This window comes from Nerophis ophidion, linkage group LG25, assembly GCF_033978795.1.
Source record: "Nerophis ophidion isolate RoL-2023_Sa linkage group LG25, RoL_Noph_v1.0, whole genome shotgun sequence".
Taxonomy (NCBI): domain Eukaryota; kingdom Metazoa; phylum Chordata; class Actinopteri; order Syngnathiformes; family Syngnathidae; genus Nerophis; species Nerophis ophidion.
In genome coordinates, this window is record NC_084635.1 from 28,178,949 (window position 1) to 28,202,438 (window position 23,490).

The window sequence follows — 23,490 nt, forward strand, 5'->3', positions numbered from 1 at the left end:
ATTTATTTTCTCCATCAAGTTACTCTGGTGCATGCATGTCCTTGCATATGAACTGTAATATATCCACTCTGCATTATTCTGCGCTCTTTAATTTCCCAATTACTGTTAAGGATTGTTTTAAAGCAATTAATTAACCAAAAACTACCTTGTTTTTTTTACCTCCATACATCATGATACTGACTGACTTCAGCAATTTTGAAAATGATGTGACAGAAAAAAAGCCTGAATTGACCCATGCCTCACTTGTTTCAGGGCTACAACCTGCTACCTTGCAGACCGCAGATATGACATGTTGCCTGCAGTTCTCAGCGCAGATCTCTGCTCTCTGTTGGGAGGAGTCGATAGGTCCGTAAGTGTACTGTTTCTGTGAGATGTACAGGGGGTCCTCGTGTGGTCACAACGCACTCCCATTAACGTGTATTATTGTACAAAAAAAACCAAGCTACATTGTACACTGAGGAAAAACAACGCTTTTCAGTGTGTTTTTCTTTTTCCTTCTTTATGTCTTCCGAATATGAGGCAGATTCTTCTGCTGGTAGTGGTAGGTAGGAAAGTGAATAGGCATGTAAAATGCTGAGAAAGAGTAATAATGTCAATCAAACCCTGCGACCATCATATAATAAATGTAGTATCTTTGAATGTGTAGAAGCATCTGCTCTTATGAAATGGACAATGATAACTAAACAGCATAGTGATCTCATTTTATAGGCATCTCTACGTACCACAGGACCAACCATAGGAATAACAGTAAGGAATAATTTTTTGTTACTGTTTTACTATGTATTTGTATTCAATCTTTTTATTCATACTGTATTCTTGTGTATTTTTATGAGTATAAGTCGCTCCGGAGTACAAGTCGTGCTTGCTGAAAATGCATGATAAAGAAGGAAAAAAACATATATACGTCGCACTGGAGTATAAGTCGCATTTTTGGGGGAAATTTATTTGATAAACCCCAACACCAAAAATAAACATTTGAAAGGCAATTTAAAATAAATAAAGAATAGTGAACAGGCTGAATAAGTGTACGTTTTATGACGCATAAATAACCAACTGAGAAGGTGCCTGGTATGTTAAGGTAACATATTATGGTAAGAGTCATTCAAATAACTATAACATATAGAACATGCTATACGTTTACCAAACTTGTCCCTCCTAATCGCTAAATCCCATAAAATCTTATACGTCTAGTCTCTTACGTGAATGAGCTAAATAATACTATTTGATATTTTACAGTAATGTGTTAATAATGTCACACATAAGTCGTTCCTGAGTATAAGTCGCAACCTGGGCCAAACTATGAAAAAAACTGTGACTTATGGTCCGAAAAATACGGTATATGTCTTTCATGTGCCCTGGATATAGTGTGAGCGACTTTATGTGTAAGTTCCGATTTAGACTCAGACTCCAATTACACTGTCGTCTTTCACGGAGACCGAGGACCTCCTGTATTCACATTTCAAGTCAATAACCATCATTTGTATGATTGGTTGATGCATGTGTAAATCTAGGTACGCAATGAGCGTGCTGTGGGAACTTGACGCACACACCCTTGCTGTCAACAAGGTGTGGTATGGTCGCACAATCATCCGCTCCTCCTACCAGCTCCATTACGAGCTGGCTCAAGCGCTCCTCAATGGTGTGCAGACCGAGGTACCAGAATTATCCCACCTTAGCCCCCACGAGAAGGATGACAAATTAGTTCAGCTTATTCAAGCTCTGGAGATGCTGACCTACGTGGCTCGACACCTTCGGGTGCAGCGGGATCAAGGCGGTGCTTTGGAACTGGAAGGTGTGGAGGTATGAGAAGTTTGTTGTACACCCTTATAGCAGATGATGCAACATTTGGTATCTAAATGATTCAGAAATGTATTGTTGTATGTTAGGTTTTGTGAATTATTTAAACCCTTTCACACCGCTGGACTACGGGGCAGCTGGCAGTATTGATGCAAAATACCTTTTTTCATTGTAAATTATCCACTCAACGGATAAAATAACAAAACAATAAGATGCAACGACTTAAGTCCACTTGACCATCATCTTTGTAGTCAGAGTTCCATGCAGAACTTGCAATTTGTTAAGTGCACGATGCACACCCTGAACTTTATTGTCAAAATGTGTGTTTCTACATGTGTTGTATTTTTTCTATTTTATTTCATACTTAAATCTACCATGTTCAAATTTGGTAAGTTTGTAGTTATGTTACCTTGATTTCGGCTATACCATCATTTTGTTAATTATTTTGTTTATATTGTAATGGGGATATTTGAATGATGATAAATGAATGGGTTGTGGCAATATGCGGATTTCATCAGTGTGGCGGATTGAAGAAACAAAAAACAATCTTTTCCAAATGTTTTTAAGAAAGTGCCAACATGAGAATTAAAATCAAAACAGAAGTGCGTAAAGTTTAATGGCTTTGTAAAAACACTGAGACAGAGTCTTAAGTTCATGGTGTCTTTGAAACGGCACCAATTTTTTTCCTCTGTTTTCAATTAACTAAGTGTTTTTTTTCAAGATGTTTTATTTATAATATGTACATTTTCACAATCTGCTTGTTCTACAAACCCCGTTTCCATATGAGTTGGGGAATTGTGTTAGATGTAAATATAAACGGAATACAATGATTTGCAAATCCTTTTCAACCCATATTCAATTGAATGCACTACAAAGACAACATATTTGATGTTCAAACTCATAAACTTATTTTTTTTTTGCAAATAATGATTAACTTAGAATTTCAAGGCTGCAACAAGTGCCAAAGTAGTTGGGAAAGGGCATGTTCACCACTGTGTTACATCACCTTTTCTTTTAACAACACTCATAAACGTTTGGGAACTGAGGAAAGTAATTGTTGAAGCTTTGAAAGTGGAAATCTTTCCCATTCTTGTTTTATACAGAGCTTCAGTTGTTCAACAGTCCGGGGTCGCTGCTGTTGTATTTTATGCTTCATAATGCGGCAGACATTTTCGGTGGGAGACATGTCTGGACTGCGGGCGGGCCAGGAAAGTACCCGCACTTTTTTTTTTACGAAGCCACGCTGTTGTGACACATGCTGAATGTGGGTTGGCATTGTCTTGCTGAAATAAGCAGGGGTGTCCATGAAAAAGATGGCGCTTAGATGGCAGCATATGTTGTTCCAAAACCTGTATGTACCTTTCAGCATTAATGGTACCTTCACATATGTGTAAGTTACCCATGCTTTGGGCACTAATGCACCCCCATACCATCACAGATGCTGGCTTTTGAACTTTGCGTTGATAACAGTCTGGATGGTTCGCTTCCCCTTTGGTCCGGATGACACAATGTCAAATATTTTCAAAAACAATTTGAAATGTGGACTCGTCAAACCACAGAACACTTTTCCACTTTGCATCAGTCCATCTTAGATGATCTCGGGCCCAGAGAAGCCGGCGGCGTTTCTGGATGTTGTTGATAAATGGCTTTCGCTTTGCATAGTAGAGCTTTAACTTGCACTTACAGATGTAGCGACGAACTGTATTTAGTGACAGTGGTTTTCTGAAGTGTTCCTGAGCCCATGTGGTGATATCCTTTAGAGATTGATGTGGGTTTTTGATACAGTGCCGTCTGAGGGATCGAAGGTCACGGTCATTCAATGTTGGTTTCCGGCCATGCCGCTTACGTGGAGTGATTTCTCCAGATTCTCTGAACCTTTTGATTATATTATACGTCAACGTCTCATTGACTGCCAGCACGACATCAAAGCCTGGCTTTCAGCTAACATCCTGAGCCTAAATGAAGACAAAACAGAAGTTATGTTGTTCGGTCCAAGTTGCTCTCCCTCCCCCAACGTTGACCTCGGCACTCTGACCCTGTATGTCAGCGACTGTGTCACAAACCTGGGGGTAAAATTCGACTCAGATTTTAAATTCGAAAAACAAATCAGCAGCGTCGTTCAAAAAAGCTTTTATCGATTACGCCAAATAGCGAAAGTGAAACCGCTTCTGTCAGGACATGATCTCGAGAAATTAATTCACGCCTTTATCTGGAATGGTTTAGACTACTGCAATGCCCTGTATGTAGGCATTGGCCAGGCCTCCCTCGCCCGCCTGCAGCTCGTGCAGAACTCTGCTGCTCGTCTGCTAACACAGACCCACAGACGTGAGCACATCACCCCTATATTAGCGTCCCTTCACTGGCTCCCTGTGCGTTATCTAATCAATTTTAAACTCCTTTTATTTGCTTTTAAATGTCTAAACAACCTCGCGCCAACATATCTCTCCGACCTCCTTCAGCCTTACTGCCCCACCCGATCCCTAAGATCAGCCGATCAGCTGCTACTGACGGTCCCTGACACAAGGCTGAAGCTTAGAGGTGACAGAGCTTTCGCCGGTGCTGCTCCCAAGCTCTGGAACGAACTACCTCTGAGTGTTAGACAAGCCTCCTCTCTTCCTGTTTTTAAATCTCTCTTAAAAACATACTTTTATTCCTTGGCTTTTAACACTGAGTGATATCCATCCTGCAATGGCGCCCCATTATACACCTGCTGTAAACCTGTTTTTATGTTGTTGTTTTTTTATTTGTTATCATGTTTTGTTTGTGTTGTGTTGTTTGCTCGGTCCTCGTATTATCTTTTAACCTGCCCATTTTACAGCACTTTGGCTACCCCTGTGGTAAATTTTAAACGTGCTTCAAAAATAAACTTGATTTGATTTTATATTATGGAGCGTGGATGTTGAAATCCCTAAATTTCTTGCAATTGCACTTTAAGAAACATTGTTCTTAAACTGTTTGACTATTTGCTCACGCAGTTGTGGACAAAGGGGTGTACCTCTCCCCATCTTTTCTTGTGAAAGACTGAGCATTTTTTGGGAAGCTGTTTTTATACCCAATCACGGCACCCACCTGTTACCAATTAGCCTGCACACCTGTGGGATGTCCCAAATAAGTGTTTGATGAGCATTCCTCAACTTTATCAGTATTTATTGCCACCTTTCCCAACTTCTTTGTCACGTGTTGCTGGAATCAAATTCTAAAGTTAATGATTATTTGCACACAAAAAAATGTTTATCAGTTTGAACATCAAATATGTTGTCTTTGTAGCATATTCAACTGAATATGGGTTGAAAATGATTTGCAAATCATTTTATTCCGTTTATATTTACATCTAACAGAATTTCCCAACTCATATGGAAACGGGGTTTGTATTTCTGGCCAAAGCAAGACAGAGAAAACTTTTTTCTAACTCTTTATTATTAGGTTTTCATGCCATGATTTTACCACTCCAACCCGATTAGGAATAGTTTCCTCTATGCGATGCCTGAGCTAAAATGAGTTTGACATCCCCAGTGTAGAAGAAGCCAACTAAAAATTATCCTGGGATTTGCCAAAATTAAGCATGTCCCGATCCGATATCGATATGCGTTTGTGGTATCCTGCTTCCTGTTTGACTTACATGATGTTAATGCTGCTATTGCAGGTGCGGGCCCAGCTGGACAATGACAAAAATATCACAGCTCTGGTTCCGCGTCAGCCTCTTGAAATTCACGAAACGGTGGCGGAGTGCATGATTTATGCCAACCACTGGGTAGCGGTCAAGATGCAGGAAACTTTTCCTCATCAGGCTCTGCTGCGGCACCACCCACCACCACGTCAGGAGTTCTTCAGCCAGCTGGTTGACAGCGCAAAGTCCAAGGGCTTTACCATCAATACCAGGTTTGTCTTTTCTCACGCTGTTCGCGTCTACTGCGGATTTCGGATTGCACTTGCAGTGACAATATGTGTCGATTTTTGATGCTTCAATTCATGACTTTGCTCAGATAGACTTAGACTTAGACAAACTTTAATGATCCACAAGGGAGATTTACTGTTTGTCAGCATTTTCATTTATTTTTGGTGAGCTCATTTAAAGTGCAAGTGATAACTCCATTCCAAAGCAGTTGTCTAAAAACAGTCTATCATCCTATTTCTAGGTTAAATTTAGATTATTTATATTATAGCTCAAATACCTCAGCCAATATCTTTTAAATATAGTAACAATGATCTTGATTAGACCTGAGCAAATTAAGGCCCGGGGGCCACATGCGGCCCTTTAAGCTTTTCAATCTGGCCCGGCAGACATTCAAATGACCGTAAGTCTTGAAGTATACAAAGTATTTCAATGGTTGGAATCTGCGCTTTTGCATGATATACTAGTTATTATGGTCATCTAATTAGTTATTATGGTAATCTAATTAGTTACTATGGTAATCTAATTCACAGCAGCTCAGACGAGGCACCAAAGCAGTCTGAAAATTTTCACAACAAAGTTCTAGTAAAGATTAGTGATATATCAGATATATCACATTGTAGGTGTTTTTTTTTGTTTGTTTTGCTGAGTTTGTTGCATTTTTGTTTTGTTTTGCTTGATTGTAAAATATGTCGATGGAGAGGTGGGGTGACGTTCATATGTTGTCAATATTCAGTGTTTTATCGGTTATAGTTAATATTGTAAATCCCCCATTCTTTATTTTCATGTACATTCTGGATGTCTTATTCAGTAAAAAAATAAAATTCCATTCTGTTTTTTAAGGTGGTCGGTCATAACGTTTTTAGCATTCAATCAGACATTATTGTGAGGTTTTGTAGATATACTGGCCCCCAGACACATTTTTTTCTACAAATTTGGCCCTCAGTAAAAATAATTGCCCAGGCCTGATCTAAATTTACCTTGAAGATGATCTCGTAAATGCATGATCAAAATAATGACACATCAGTGAGTTGTTGATTGGACCATTCTGCTGAATTACTGTGATGATTCTGCAGTAATTGTGGCCAAAATAACACATTGAATTATCTCAAAACATTGACGTTACTGGTTCAAAGACCGCATTTTTTGAAGTATAAGTCGCTGCGGAGTATAAGTCGCACCTGCCGAAAATGCATAATAAAGAAGGAAAAAAAACATATAAGTCGCATTTTTTGGGGAAATTTATTTTATAAAACTCAACACCAAGAATAGACATTTGAAAGGCAATTTAAAATAAATAAAGAATAGTGAACAACAGGCTGAATAAGTGTACGTTATATGACGAATAAATAACCAACTGAGAAGGTGCCTGATATGTTAAGGTAACATATTATGGTAAGAGTCATTCCAATAACTCTAACATATAGAACATGCTATATGTTTACCAAACAATCTGTCACTCCTAATCGCTAAATCCCATGAAATCTTCTTCCTCGGTGTCGCTTCTGAACAACTCTGCCAACTCCAAAGTTAGACAATGTGCCGCTTCCTCTTCTATCGGTACGTCGCTTACGTCAGAGTCATCGTCAGTTGCAGTTCCAAACTTTTTTTCTGCTGTTCGATTGCTGTTTGCTGCTGCATAATTCACAACTTCCAGTTTGTAACCTGCAGTATATGACTTCTTTTTCGGTGCCATTTTTGTTCAGTCCTTGTCACTTTTCAAAAGTTAGCGCCAATGTTGAAATGGTGGAAGTAGTTGCAGGTAGCATCTTTTTTTCACACAATGCACTTCTGCCATGACCAGCCTTCGCTGAATTTTCATTGGTTGACGTGTGTGTGACAATTGCTGATATCCGGCTAGTCTCTTACGTGAATGAGCTAAATAATATTATTTGATATTTTACGGTAATGTCTTAATAATTTCACACATAAGTTGCTCCTGAGTATAAGTCGCACAACCGGCCAAACTATGAAAAATACTGTGACTTATAGTCCGAAAAATACGGTAGTTCTACAAATATGAAATACAGTGCAGCTTCCTGAACATTTACAATATCTGTTTCACTGTAGGTCCAATAAGGCTCTAGCTGACTCCCTGGACCAGGCTGTGGACCCACAGGACCCACTGCTGAACAAGCTGCTGAGAATGATGGCTACCCAAGCCATGTCTCAGGCTCTGTATTTCTCTACTGGTGCTATTTCCCAAGACCAGTACTACCACTACGGTATGTACTGGGATACTAATACTCAAAGTCTAAAACTATTTACAGTCGAGCACATTAAACTTGGTCCTGTTCTTGTTGACAGTCCATGTGTTCGTTCCTCATCAAGTCCTGGTCTACCGTGTTCTTCTTATTATGGGTTATCCGCGGGGTCTTAAAAAGTTTTAGGTCCATCAATTTGAATTTGAGGCCTCAAAATTTCTAAAGTTATTTAAAAATCTCAAAAAAGGTCTTCAAAATATATCAATGTTAACTTCAGTTGGAACGAAAGTAGACTACCTGTGCTGCCCGGTCAGAATTTATCGCACTACCTGCTCGTGTGTGAGCAGATAGTGTGTTGTTACAGCTTAGCATAGCAGCGGAGAAAACTTAAACAAAAGCCCACAGCAAATCTAAATTACATGCATAAAATGGGTAGGTGGAAAGTTCAATAATCTGTGGCTTGAGAAAGATCAATGCATGCTAGATGCCGATGGATGGAAACATAAAAAGTGTTTTGGACCCGGATGTGGAGCCATCGATTTTGTAAACATGGCGGTGAAAGTGAATGGAATGATAATGTTTCCTCTCCAAGCTGTTCTGGTATACGCACGTTGATACACTCAACATGCGCCTCGGCTCTTTACATCACCGCTGCACAGCAACATGCGAATAAAAAAAAAGTACTGGTATTTTTCAAAGGCAGTACAGTATCGTTTTTATTTCAATGCTATCCATCCATCCATCTTCTACCGCTTATTCCCTTTTGGGGTCGCGGGGGGCGCTGGCGCCTATCTCAGCTACAATCGACGGAAGGCGGGGTACACCCTGGACAAGTCGCCAACTCATCGCAGGGCCAACACAGATAGACAGACAACATTCACACTCACATTCACACACTAGGGCCAATTTAGTGTTGCCAATCAACCTATCCCCAGGTGCATGTCTTTGGAAGTGGGAGGAAGCCGGAGTACCCGGAGGGAACCCACGCATTCACGGGGAGAACATGCAAACTCCACACAGAAAGATCCCGAGCCTGGATTTGAACCCAGGACTGCAGGAACTTCGTATTGTGAGGCAGATGCACTAACCCCTCTGCCACCGTGAAGCCCCTTCAATGCTATTATGTTACTTTATTAGTACCGGTATACCGTAAAACCCTACAGTAGAGTACTACCACGGAGAAATGAGCGCGTGCTTAATGTATGTAATAGTTTGACTTCACAAGTAAATATCTCATATTAATCTCCTTCGGCAATTGGCGCCACTTTACCCACATAACACTTCTTAGGGGGGTTAAGTTGATCCTTGTGAAGTTGTGCAAGTGTTTGTGGCATCTTTTGACACAGACTTTTCTTGTATTATTGACTTTTTTTTTGATTGTCATGATCATCATTGAGGACTTTCAGGCGCTACTGTGTAGTGTTACCTTGACTAGTTCACCTTCATGCTTTTGATTTTTATCAATGCATTTCAAATTGTTTTAGATATGGAGAATGATTTGTGGATGCAAAGTTAATACTGTGCTGAAATTAAATGTTTGTGTGAAAAAGTCAATAATACTTTTCTGGTATTATTGACTTTTAATAATACCAGAAAAGTCTGTGTCAAAAGATGCCACAAACACTTGCACAACTTCACAAGGATCAACTTAACCCCCCTAAGAAGTGTTATGTGGGTTAAGTGGCGCCAATTGCCGAAGGAGATTAATATGAGATATTTACTTGTGAAGTCAAACTATTACATACATTAAGCACGCGCTCATTTCTCTGTGGTAGTACTCTACTGTAGGGTTTTACGGTATACCGGTACTAATAAAGTAACATGATAGCATTGAAACAAAAACGATACTGTACTGCCTTTGAAAAATACCAGTACTTTTTTTTTATTCGCATGTTGCTGTGCAGCGGTGATGTAAAGAGCCGAGGCGCATGTTGAGTGTGTCAACGTGCGTATACCAGAACAGCTTGGAGAGGAAGAATGGCACATTCTACTAGTTAGTAAGGAAGGTGCGGAAGACATGACGATGGCATTCTAAATATTAAATAAATGCCAAGTATTACAATCTTTGCTTTAAACTTACCGAATTTTTCGGACTATAAGTTGCAGTTTTTCTCATTGTTTGGCCGGGGGGCGACTTATACTCAGGAGCGACTTATGTGTGGAATTATTAACACATTACCGTAAAATATCAAATAATATCATTTAGCCCATTCATGTAAGAGACTAGACGTATAAGATTTCATGGGATTTAGCGATTAGGAGTGACAGATTGTTTGGTAAACATATAGCATGTTCTATATGTTATAGTTATTTGAATGACTCTTGCCATAATATGTTACGTTAACATACCAGGCACCTTCTCAGTTGGTTATTTATGCGTCATATAAAGTACACTTATTCAGCCTGTTGTTCACTATTCTTTATTTATTTTAAATTGACTTTCAAATTTCTATTCTTGGTGTTGGGTTTTATCAAATAAATTTCCCCCAAAAAGGCGACTTATACTCCAGTGCGACTTATATAAGTTTTTTCCCTTTATTATGCATTTTCGGCAGGTGCGATTTATACTCCGAAGCGACTTATAATCCGAAAAATGCGGTAGCTATTATATAATAAGCAATCAGATAATATAGTTAACTAGGTCCCCAGCTGTGCCCATATTGATAAGTAGACACCTACACAGCTGTTTGGCTTTTTGCCAATTATTAGCGCAATCAAAACCGCCCATCTAGCGCAAACTAATGCGAGAATATGATTAATTTTGTGACAATTTGTGTTTTATCTTTGACAATGTGTGTTTTATCCGCAACATTTCTTATTGTGTAGTTTTAGATATGTATTATTTTTAGTATATACTAAGGATTGTATTTGTTTCAAAGAGGAACTGCACTTTTTGGGAATTTTGCCAATCATTCACAATTATTCTGAAAGACATGGCAACAGATGGATTTTATTCATGCTTTCTGAATATTAAACAAATTCGATCAAAAGTCCGCTTACAAAAGAACCTAAGGGAGCCCCTCTATTCTGCCCCTAAAAAAACATCCAAGCACCTCCATTAAGGTTTGTATATACATGTTTTAAGTATGTATGTAATGTAGTAGAGGGCACATGGATAACAACCTTTAATATTTACGTGTTTTAAACATTTCAAGCATACGCGGTGCTTTAACTTAAAACGAAAAACCACAGAGTTTCACTTTTTTTTAATAACATCACTGATTACTACTCACTGCAGACTTTATGAGAGCCGGCAATCATAATCAAACATTACTTACTGTGCACGGTCTGATGTTATTACAAAACCAGTGAAGTCAGCATGTTGTGTAAATGGTAAATAAAAACAGAATACAATGATTTGCAAATCCTTTTTAACCTATATTCAATTGAGTACACTGCAAAGACAAAATACTTAATGTTCTAACTGAGAAACTTAAAGGCCTACTGAAACCCACTACTGATGGTTTATATATCAATGATGAAATGTTAACATTGCAACACATGCCAATACGGCCGGTTTAGTTTACTAAATTGCAATTTTGAATTTCCCGCGAGGTATCCTGTTGAAAACGTCGCGGTATGATGACGCGTGCGCGTGATGTCTCGGGTTGTAGCGGACATTTTTTTCCAGCCCGATCCAAGCTATAAGTAGTCTGCTTTAATCGCATTATTACACAGTATTATGGACATCTGTGTTGCTGAATCTTTTGCAATTTATTCAATTAATAATGGAGAAGTCAAAGTAGAAAGATGGAGGTGGGAAGTGGTTCACTGCAGCTGCCTTTAGCCACACAAACACAGCCAGTTTTTCCTTGTTTAAAATTCCAGAGGGTGAAACTTTGCTATGTAACAGAGCGGTCAAGCAAACATGGTTCCTGACCACATGTCAACTGGCAGGTTTCGGTGAGAAAATTGTGCTAATAGGTCGGCTCTTACCGTAGACATCAGCGGAGCTTGCGTCCTGCTGCAGCTGCGTGGCTTCCTTCCCTCAGAGATACTGGCGGTTTACTACACCCGTGGCCACACCCCTCTGGCTTTCAGGTACTATATAATCTCACTAAAACACTAGTAACACAATTGGCAGATAAGGGATTTTCCAGAATTATCCTAGTAAATGTGTTTAATGACATCTGAATCGCTCTCACTGCCCTCGCCTTTTTTTTTTTTTCCCTAGTCCTTCACTCTCATTATCCTCAATCACGAATCTTTCATCCTCGCTCAAATTAATGGGGAAATTGTCGATTTCTCGGTCCGAATCGTTCTAGCTGCTGGTGGCTATGATTGTAAACAATGTGAGGATGTGAGGAGCCCTAAAACCAGTGACGTCACACGCCCATCATCTGCTACTTCCGGTACAGGCAAGGCTTTTTTATTAGCGACCAAAAGTTGCGAACTTTATCGTCGATGCTCTCTACTAAATTCTTTCAGCAAAAATATGGCAATATATCGCAAAATTATCAAGTATGACACATAGAATAAGAAAATCTCATTTCAGTAGGCCTTTAAATTTTCAAAAACAATTTGAAATGTGGACTCGTCTGACCACGGAACACTTTTCCATTTTGAATCAGTCCATCTAGATGAGCTCGGGCCCAGCGAAGCCGGCGGCGTTTTTGGGTGTTGTTGATAAATGGTTTTCGCTTTGCATAGTAGAGTTTTAACTTGCACTTACAGATGTAACGACCAACTGTAGTTAGTGACGGTGGTTTTCTGAAGTGATCCTGAGCCCATGTGGTGACAGCCTTTACACACTGACATTGATAAATAAATGATAAATGGGTTGTACTTGTATAGCGGTTTTCTTTTTGATGCAGTACCACCTGAGGGATCGAAGGTCATGGGCATTTAATGTTACGTGCAGTGATTTCTCCAGATTCTCTGAACCTTTTGATTATATTACAGACATTAGATGGTGAAATCCCTGAAGTCCTTGCAATAGCTGGTTGAGAAATGTTCTAAACTGTTTGACAATTTGTTGACACATTTGTTCACAAGGTAGTGACCCTCGCTCTATCCTTGTTTGTGAATGATTGAGCGTTTTATGGAAGCTGCTTTTATACCCAATCATGGCACCCACCTGTTCCCAATTAGCCTGTTCACCTGTGGGATGTTCCAAATAAGTGTTCGATGAGCATTCCTTAACTCTTTCAGTGTATTTTTCTCTGGTTTTGGGGTTTGTAATATAATGGATAAATTAATACATTTTTATTATTGAATATTAGGAGTATGTGAAAGTTCAACTCCTACCTTGTTTACTTCCGTGAAGACTTCTTTAAATCTTTGTATCAATCAGAAATATCAATCAGCTAAAAGTCAAATATGGATAAGTGTGGAGAGATTGTTTCACATTTTTCCCATCATGTCTTGCAATGTATTTAAATGGGTGTAATTTCAAATTGTTTATGGCGATGGGACTTTTTTTTATTATAAGATGCACAATGTTCTGTGAGGAGGTTGTTAAGTGTGACCAGGTGTGTTGAATTTTTGTGGTGGTTGAAATTTTTTCCTGTACCGTGATTAGAAAAGGTTGTTTGTATTGGGTCATATAAGTGAATGCTATGCTCATCATGGTCACTGACCCAGGGTTCATACTTTGCTCACAAGTGGCAGGTATGTGGTGGTTAGCTAGCTGCACGGCGTCATAAAAAGTGCCATGAAGATGACTGGCTCCTCTCTCGCTGTGAACGGGACTCTCGCTGCTGTGTTGGATCCGCTCTGGACTGGACTCTCGCGACTGTGTTGGATCCATTATGGATTGATCTTTCACAGTATCATGTTCTCATAGTCATCATTGTCACCGACGTCCCACTGGGTCATTATTGTCACCGATGTCCCACTGGGTGTGAGTTTTCCTTGCCCTTATGTGGGCCTACCGAGGATGTCGTAGTGGTTTGTGCAGCCCTTTGAGACACTAGTGATTTAGGGCTATATAAGTAAACATTGATTGATTGATTGAACTGTACAGTGCCAGGTGCCTCAAAAAAGCCCAAAACATCATAAGGGACGCATTTCACCCCGGACATAAACTTTTTAAACTGCTGCCCTTGGGCAGGAGATACAGGACGATAAAATGCCAGACTAGATAGACTTAATAAACACTTTTTGCCCGAGAGCAATAGTGTCGCTGAACACAAGACAATAATGATGTTGCATGTGAGCTGTGTGCTTGGTATTTTTATGTATTTTTATCTTTTTATCGATGTTCTCATGTGTTATAAATTTGCACTAAATGAGTTTTGCTTACAATTTTGTTGTACAATGGACACAGACTATAAAGATATATTTTATTCTATTCTACTCTAAGCTGGCGACTCTCAGAGCCAGGTTGCTTATTGAAATTGAACTTGTGCTGTTGCCTCGCTGGCCAAGTTAAAGTTTGGACACCCCTAATGTAGATAATATTTTCAAAGGTACCTATTACTATGTACACCAGGGGTGTCAAACATACGGCCCGTGGGCCGGATCAGGCCCGCCAACAGGTTTTTTCCGGCCCGCCTGATGAGTTTGCCAAGTATTAAAATAAGTTGCATTTTTTTTTTTTTTTTTTTTTGATGAAAGAAACTGCTGTTCTAAATGTGTCCACTGGATGTCACAATAGCAATTCTGATAGGACCAGCAAGAGGTACAAAGTAAAGCGTGGAAACTTAAAACCTGCCGTTTTGTGTCTTCCGCTTCAAACACATCGTTATTTGGCACCCTTAATCCCCAATAATATCTTTGTGTGGGTTTTAAGAATAGACGGTAGTATTTTGTGTACTCGGATAATCAACTCTTACCTTGAAAATCATTTTTTGTCTTGAAATCTACTTTTTACCTTGAAAATCATTTTTTGTCTTGAAAATCAACTTTTACCATTGCAAGATGCCTCGTTGGCGTCCGTTTTCCATAATAATAACATTAATAATAATAATAGATTGATAAAACTCTTTTCTATACACCCAAAACGCTTCGGAATATCAGAGCCATTAGAGGCGGCACATGGACCAAACCGGTAAAATAAGGTGTTCTACCAACGGGTTCCAGGATGACCGCCACGACAGGCGCCAACTAAGGTATGAAAATATAGTGAGAAAACTTAACCCTTTTGAATAGTTTTACCTCTGATTCTCACGTTTTTTTTAGTTAACTCTGGATTGATACGTGGACATGACAAAGGAGGTGTTTGATACCTCGAAGAGTTTACATGTTGTGTTTTTTGTTCAATCCCAGAAAGACTGTGACTTAAAGTTTAATCCTGGCTTTGTAGATAAACTAAGACCACTTCTAAACTCATTGTGTTTTTGAAATTGCACCAATTTCCTCAGAATTTTCAACAAACTTTAAGTGTTTTTTCCAGTTGATTATTTGTGATTTCTACGTTTTCACAATGTGCTTGTTCTATTTTTGGCCAAAGTAAACAACCTGGAGTTATTTTGAAGTTATCATGCCATGATTTTACCATTCCGGCCCCACTTGGGAATGGTTTTTCCTCCATGCGGCCCCTGATGTACACCTTTCTTTATGATTTTTTTTTTTCAGGTTTGGCTCTAGACCGATACACACATTTCACTTCCCCCATTCGTCGCTATGCCGACATTGTGGTCCACCGGCTTCTCAGTGCCGCCATTAACATGGAGAAGGGGCAGAGTGCTGCCAAAATTTTACTCGTCAACAAGGAAGTGGAGGAGTTGGCTCATCATATCAACCAAAAAAACAGAGTCAGCTGAGTTTTATGTTGTGTGTGATGCTGCCGCTAAAGACAAATCCGACACTAAAGACTGACTTTTGTCAATGTGACTTGTCTTCAGGCAGCCCAGCAGGCCCAGAGGTTGTCCACTGACTTGTTTCAGTGTCTGTACTTCAAAGACCGAGACCCTCACACGGACCAGTGCTGCATTGCTGATGCTGTCATTTACGCAATCCGAGACAATGGCGTGTTGGCGTTTGTCCCGCAGTAAGTTCTTCGGCACATATTGATTCATATTTCAACCGAGTAGTTCGGTTTAGCTGAGCTCATCATGGTGATGTTTGATTCTGGTTGTTGTTTACCACTATATGTGTTTCAGCCTGGTATAATACTCAGAAAACATACGGTACATCTGGAAAGTATTCACAGCGCCTCACTTTTTCCACATTTTGTTATTTTCCAGCCTTATTCCAAAGTGAAATGCATTCATCAGGTGTGTGCCTTCCCAAATCATGTCCGACCAAGTGAATTTGAAGCTGTAGGAACATCTCAAGGACGATCAGAGCTCATTTTTTGATCTTCCTAACAAAGACAGTGAATACTTATGTCATATTTGCCAACCTTGAGACCTCCGATTTCGGAAGATGGGGTGGTTGGGGGGTGGGGCAGAGGCGTTGTTGGGGTGGGGGGGTGGGGCGTGGTTAAGAGGGGTGGCGTATAATTCACCAACTCGAGAATTTCATATATATATATATATATATATATATATGAAATACTTGACTTTCAGTGAATTATAGCTATATATATTTATCTTATTATATATTTAAATAAAATAAATTGTTGAATTTCCGACGGCACCTATCAAATACACAGTAATAAAAACACAGTTGTTCCACTAAGTGTACTGTGCTTGCTGGTTAGTAAAAAAAAAAAAACAACACTTACCTTTCAGTATTTGAGTAACCTTTGTTCTGCCATTTGCGTATTGGCGAGTGATCTCCGAATCCGGGAACATAACCTTCACGGATTTATTGTAGACATCCACAAATGAGAACGGGATGTTGCTTCCAGCTATCAGCATAGCCATCTTTGTCTCAGCATAAGATACACCATCGGGTCTACATTTTGCGAGGTGGGCCATAATACTGGGTTGTGAACGATGCTGCTCTGCCGACGCTTCGTGCTTCGCTGACCGTTCATGGCTGAATATCCGTTCGGCCGCCGTGTTCAATGGAGAAGTCTGTTCTACAAAATTTACAGGCAACATGATACCCCTTCTCCTTCGAACTCTCCTGGTTGAACTAAAATTCTTGTTTCCAATCGTTCTGGAACTTGCAAGCGTATTTCTTCATTTTGCCCGTCGACGGTGTAATATATTGGCTTGGAGTCAATAACCAGGCGACGTGATGAAGTTACGTCTCTTTACGGTGGGCTTCAGAACAAATGTAGAATATATTTACAGGACATTCTATTCTATGTACAGTCGATGGCAGTATTGTCCTGTTTAAGAGGGTCACAACATTGAGTAAGGTCTGACTCAATGTTGGGGGGCGTGGCCTCCAGCTCCGCTTGAATTTCGGGAGATTTTCGGGAGAAAATTTGTCCCGGGATGTTTTAGTGAGTGGCGCTGAATTTCGGTAGTCTCTCAGAAAATCAAGGAGGGTTGGCAAGTATGACTTATGTACTGTATTTTTCGGAGTATAAGTCGACTGGAGTATAACTCGCATTTCTGGGGGAAATTTATTTGATAAAACCCAACACCAAGAATAGACATTTGAAAGGCAATTTAAAATAAATAAAGAATAGTGAACAACACGCTGAATAAGTGTACGTTATATGACGCTTAAATAACCAACTGAGAATGTAACATATTATTGTAAGAGTCATTCAAATAACGGGGCTTGACGGTGGAAGAGGGGTTAGTGCGTCTGCCTCACAATACGAAGGTCCTGAGTAGTCCTGGGTTCAATCCCAGGCTCGGGATCTTATTGTGTGGAGTTTGCATGTTCTCCCCGTGACTGCGTGGGTTCCCTCCGGGTACTCCTGCTTCCTCCGACTTCCAAAGATATGCACCTGGGGATAGGTTGATTGGCAACACTAAATTAAATCTAGTGTGTGAATGTGAGTGTGAATGTTGTCTGTCTATCTGTGTTGGCCCTGGGATGAGGTGGCCACTTGTCCAGGGTGTACTCCGCCTTCCGCCCGATTGTAGCTGAGATAGGCACCAGCGCCCCCCGCCACCCCAAAGGGAATAAGCGGTAAAAAATGGATGGATGGATGGATGGATGGATCATTCAAATAACTATAACATATAGAACATGCAAACAATCTGTCACTCCTAATTGCTAAATCCCATGAAATCTTATACGTCTAGTCTCTTACGTGAATGAGCTAAATAATATTATTTGATATTTTACGGTAATGTATTAATAATTTCACACATAAGTCGCTCCTGAGTATAAGTCGCAGTACCGGCCAAACTATGAAAAAATCTGCGACTCATAGTCCGAAAAATACGGTAGTTGTAATTTCTTAGTTTTGCTGCAAAAAAAATACATTTGCAAAAAATGTTTTTACGAAGGTCCTGGGTTTGATCTCTGTGGAATTTGCTTGTTCTCGCCCGTGACTGCGTGGGTTCCCTCCGAGTACTGCAGCTTCCTCCCACCTGCAAATACATGCACCTGGGGATAGGTTGATTGGCAACACTAAATGGTCCTTAGTGTGTGAATGTTGTCTGCCTATCTGTGTTGGCCCTGCGAGTAGGTGACGACTTGTCCAGGGTGTACACCGCCTTCCGCCCCAATGCAGCTGAGATAGGCTCCAGCACCCCCCGCGATCCTAAAAGGGACAAGCGGTAGGAAACGGATGGATGGACATGTGTGTAGAATTTTAAGGACAGAAATACATTGATTCCATTTTGAAAAAACTCTGTATCAAATGTGTGGAAAAAGTAAAGCACTGTGAATGCTTTTCAAATGCTCTGTAAAACCACCTGGTTTGGGATTGTTAAAAACAAAATGGCCCCTCGTTTTGTTTGAAAGGGCATCAATGTCAATTAATGAATGACAGGGCGTTATTTATTAAATTTGTATTGCAAATATATTACTCACTGTTGTAACTTATGGGTTATATAGTTCATGTGATGATCATTCATAATTTGCATATGTGATTTAATTGCTGATAAGCTAATCTTTTAATATTTACAGTTGAAAAGAGTTAATAGGGAATTGATTTGATTCATACATGTACAAACCCTGTTTCCATATGAGTTGGGAAATTGTGTTAGATGTAAATATAAATGGAATACAATGATTTGCAAATCCTTTTCAACCCATATTCAATTGAATTTGCTACAAAGACAACATATTTGAAGTTAAAACTGATGAACATTTTTTTTTTGTGCAAATAATCATTACCTTTAGAATTTGATGCCAGCAGCACGTGACAAAGAAGTTGGGAAAGGTGGCAATGAATACTGATAAAGTTGAGGAATGCTCATCAAACACTTATTTGGAACATCCCACAGGTGCGCAGGCTAATTGGGAACAGGTGGGTGCCATGATTGGGTATAAAAACAGCTTCCCAAAAAATTCTCAGCCTTTCACAAGAAAGGATGGGGCTAGGTACACCCCTTTGTCCACAACTGCGTGAGCAAATAGTCAAACAGTTTAAGAACAATGTTTCTCAAAGTGCAATTGCAAGAAATTTAGGGATTTCAACATCTACGGTCCATAATATCATCAAAAGGTTCAGAAAATCTGGAGAAATAACTCCACGTAAGCGGCATGACCAGAAACCAACATTGAATGACCGTGACCTTCGATCCCTCAGACGGCACTGTATCAAAAAGCAACATCAATCTCTAAAGGATGTCACCACATGGGCTCAGGAACACTTCAGAAAACCACTGTCACTAAATACAGTTCGTCGCTACATCTGTAAGTGCTAGTTAAAGCTCTACTATGCAAAGCGAAAGCCATTTATCAACAACATCCAGAAACGCCGCCGGCTTCTCTGGACCTGAGATCATCTAAGATGGACTGATACAAAGTGGAAAAGTGCTCTGTGGTTTGATGAGTGCACATTTCAAATTGTTTTTTTGGAAATATTCGACATTTTGTCATCCGGACCAAAGGGAAAGCGAACCATCCAGACTGTAATCGGCGCAAAGTTCAAAAGCCAGCATCTGTGATGGTATGGGGGTGCATTAGTGCTCAAGGCATGGGTAACTTACACATCTGTGAAGGCACCATTAATGCTGAAAGGTACATACAGGTTTTAGAACAACATATGCTGCCATCTCAGCGCCATCTTCCTCATGGACGCCCCTGCTTATTTCAGCAAGACAATACCAAGCCACATTCAGCACGTGTTACAACAGCGTGGTTATGTAAAAAAAGAGTGCGGGTACTTTCCTGGCCGGCTTGCAGTCCAGACTTATCTCCCATGGAAAATGTGTGGCGCATTATGAAGCGTAAAATACGACAGCGGAGACCCCGGACTGTTGAACGACTGAAGCTCTACATAAAACAAGAATGGGAAAGAATTCCAATTTCAAAGCTTCAACAATTAGTTTCCTCAGTTCCCAAACATTTATTGAGTGTTGTTAAAAGATAAGGTGATGTAACACAGTGGTGAACATGCCCTTTCCCAACTACTTTGGCACGTGTTGCAGCCATGAAATTCTAAGTTAATTATTATTTGCAAAAAATAAATAAAGTTTATGAGTTTGAACATCAAATATGTTGTCTTTGTAGTGCATTCAACTGAATATGGGTTGAAAAGGATTTGCAAATCATTGTATTCCGTTTATATTTACATCTAACACAATTTCCCAACTCATATGGAAACGGGGTTTGTAATTACAAGCTAATGTTATTGAGAAAAATTGTCCCAAAATTTTGCGCAACTTTTTGAAAAGGCCATTTTTAGGACGAAACAATCGCAATTAGCTTATTAAGGCCTGAGAGCAGGCATCTGGTGTAAAAATGGAAGCAAACGCAAGCTTACCAAAAGACAAACATATACGGAATATTGTCTGTCTGTGGTTTCTCCTTTTAGAGGGATTTTTTTTTTCTTGCCTCCGTCAACCAAATTGCTTGCTTGTGTTGGACTCAGTTGGTTTTTTACATGAATGAAGACGTGTCTATGTGTAGGTATGGCGTGAAAGGCCCTGTGTACTTGAAGAACCGAGAAGGCAAAGTGGTCTCTGCCGGACAAGATGGCAGGTGTGAGTGGCAGAGTGGATCTGTACGCCGCTATCCGAACCACATCGCCACCACGTCCGCAGCAGGAACCACCACACTCACACTCTTCCAGCACATCACCGTGAGTCACTTCAGATTTCATACCTTTGTCAATATATATTTGTTTGTCTCAAGCGAGATAAAATACGTATTCATTTACTGGAGTTGATGCCAAGTAGCTAATTTTTGGTATCATGCAACATTACAGCAGCACAGTGGTACAGGGGTTGGTGCTTGTGCCTCACAATACTCCGGCTTCCTCCCACCTCCAAAGACATGCACCTGGGGATAGGTTGATTGGCAACACTAAATGGTCCCTAGTGTGTGAATATGAGTGCGAATGTTGTCTGACTATCTGTGTAGGCCCTGTGGCGACTTGTCCAGGGTGTACACCGCCTTCCGCCCCAATGCAGCTGAGATAGGCTACAGCACCACCCGCGACCCGATAACTGTTACCGGGAGCCTGAATAGAAAATGTTCTATAGCCCGCAGACTTTTTTGGGGCTCAGTGCCATATTTTTTTACACCTTTTGTTGCTCGTGACGTCCTGTCTGGTTGCACACTGAACACAGGCTCACACACCTGGCGAGGAAACGAGCACTCAGACCGGACTCAGTCAAATTGCATATAGGAAAAGTTATAATGCTAACAAAGCAAGAATGCCTGTAGAAAGCACCCAAACATACAATCAGGCTCCACTTCTGCGAAATGTGCTAGCATGATGCTCATACATGAAACAAATTAGCATCAGCGACTTTACATGGCATCACCTACAAATGTGGTAATGAAAATTACAACTCAGATGCATGTTACAATCAAACACAACAAAAGACGAAGACTGTAGCATTGGATTTAATTGCAAAGACCACTTTTTAGCTGGGCAACTGCATGCAAAGCCTAATATAATACTTGCTAATGAGACTTGAAATGTAATAAGTGCCAAACCTGAAAAGGTGTACATAGGTGTACCTTTTTAAAATATTATCCTTGTCAGGGGTGTGCAAACTTCAATTTGGCCCATGAGGCAACAGCACAAGTTCAACTTCATGAAGTAAATTGTGGTCAAAGTAAGACTCTCAAGTCAATGACCATGAAACACAGCATTTACTTATATTACCCAGTCCAAACAACGTTTCCTAGTCACGGTGCAGAGTTCAACCAGCACAAAAAGGCAACACACATAGTCACACACACAACACAACCTGTGCACTGAAGTATGTGGAAATCTTTTTTTTTTTAAATGTCCTATCACCATTAAAAATATCTGAATCACACCCATTTAAATCCATTGCAAGGCATGATGGGAAATTTGTAAAACTCTCCACACTTATCCATGTTTGACTTTTAGCTGTTATTTCTGATTGATTACAAAGTTGCCACAGAAGTAAACAAGGTAGGAGTTGAACTTTCACAAACTCCTAATCCATCCATCCATCCATTTTCTACCGCTTATTCCCTTTCGGGGTCGCGGGGGGCGCTGGCGCCTATCTCAGCTACAATCGGGCGGAAGGCGGGGTACACCCTGGACAAGTCGCCACCTCACCGCAGGGCCAACACAGATAGACAGACAACATTCACACTCACATTCACACACTAGGGCCAATTTTTTGTGTTGCCAATTAACCTATCCCCAGGTGCATGTCTTTGGAAGTGGGAGGAAGCCGGAGTACCCGGAGGGAACCCACGCATTCACGGGGAGAACATGCAAACTCCACACAGAAAGATCCTCAGCCTGGAATTGAACCCAGGACTGTAGGACCTTCGTATTGTGAGGCAGACGCACTAACTCCTCTGCCAACTCCTAATATTCGATTATATTAAATATTGATTAAATATCCATTATATATACTGTATATATATATATATATATATATATATATATGTATATATATGTATGTATGTATGTACACATATATATATATGTATATATATATAATAAATGGTTGTACTTGTATAGCGCTTTTCTACCCCTTTTTAAGGAGCCCAAAGCGCTTTGACATGTATTTATATATATATATATATATGTATATATATATATATATATATATATATGTATATATATATATATATATATATATATATATATAATATATATATATATATATATATGTATATATATATGGTTACTTTGGATGCAGTTGGATCTCGGGCCCCAACCAAAAATATGTAGAGTTTGACACCCCTGTAAAAAGAGAACAAGATTTAACAACCGGACAGTCTCAATTTTACAATCAGTTAATTTTTAATACTTACGTAAAAAAAATGTATTTTGTTATTAACAATATTTATTAACACACACACACACAATTACAGAAAATTAACGATTCCCAGATAACTGGAATTGATACCATATTGTTTCAAATGTGAGGGGTACCCATTTCTACTGGTAGCCCAGTTTTCCTTTTTGTCCGTTTCAAAAAGTCCGACAAAAACTGAACCGTACCAATCGTTTGCCATAAGAAATAATGGTAATCCAATGAACCGCTTCCAAATACCCAAAAATGTGAACACAAAACTGTTTTAATCGAAAATATTTGTAGTTTTACATCCAGGAAACAATGTGAAATACCTTTATGATGAACATTTAACCTTTAAATGATGAACATTTAACCTTTAAATGATGAACATTTAACATCATTTTTGATGTTATAGAAGACTCTTGTTAGCAAAGATGATTAGGGAAGG

General features: G+C 39.7%; 1 protein-coding gene across 1 annotated transcript in view; it reads left to right on the plus strand.

Annotated features, from left to right (window-relative positions):
* Nucleotides 1-23,490, plus strand: part of dis3l (DIS3 like exosome 3'-5' exoribonuclease) — an 83,035-nt gene that overhangs the window by 50,980 nt on the left and 8,565 nt on the right. The window contains exons 11-17 of the mRNA XM_061887456.1: nucleotides 253-345; nucleotides 1,512-1,800; nucleotides 5,441-5,676; nucleotides 7,760-7,914; nucleotides 15,412-15,590; nucleotides 15,681-15,826; nucleotides 20,716-20,887. Coding sequence (XP_061743440.1) covers nucleotides 253-345; nucleotides 1,512-1,800; nucleotides 5,441-5,676; nucleotides 7,760-7,914; nucleotides 15,412-15,590; nucleotides 15,681-15,826; nucleotides 20,716-20,887 — 1,270 coding nt within the window. The remainder of the gene's footprint in view (nucleotides 1-252; nucleotides 346-1,511; nucleotides 1,801-5,440; nucleotides 5,677-7,759; nucleotides 7,915-15,411; nucleotides 15,591-15,680; nucleotides 15,827-20,715; nucleotides 20,888-23,490) is intronic.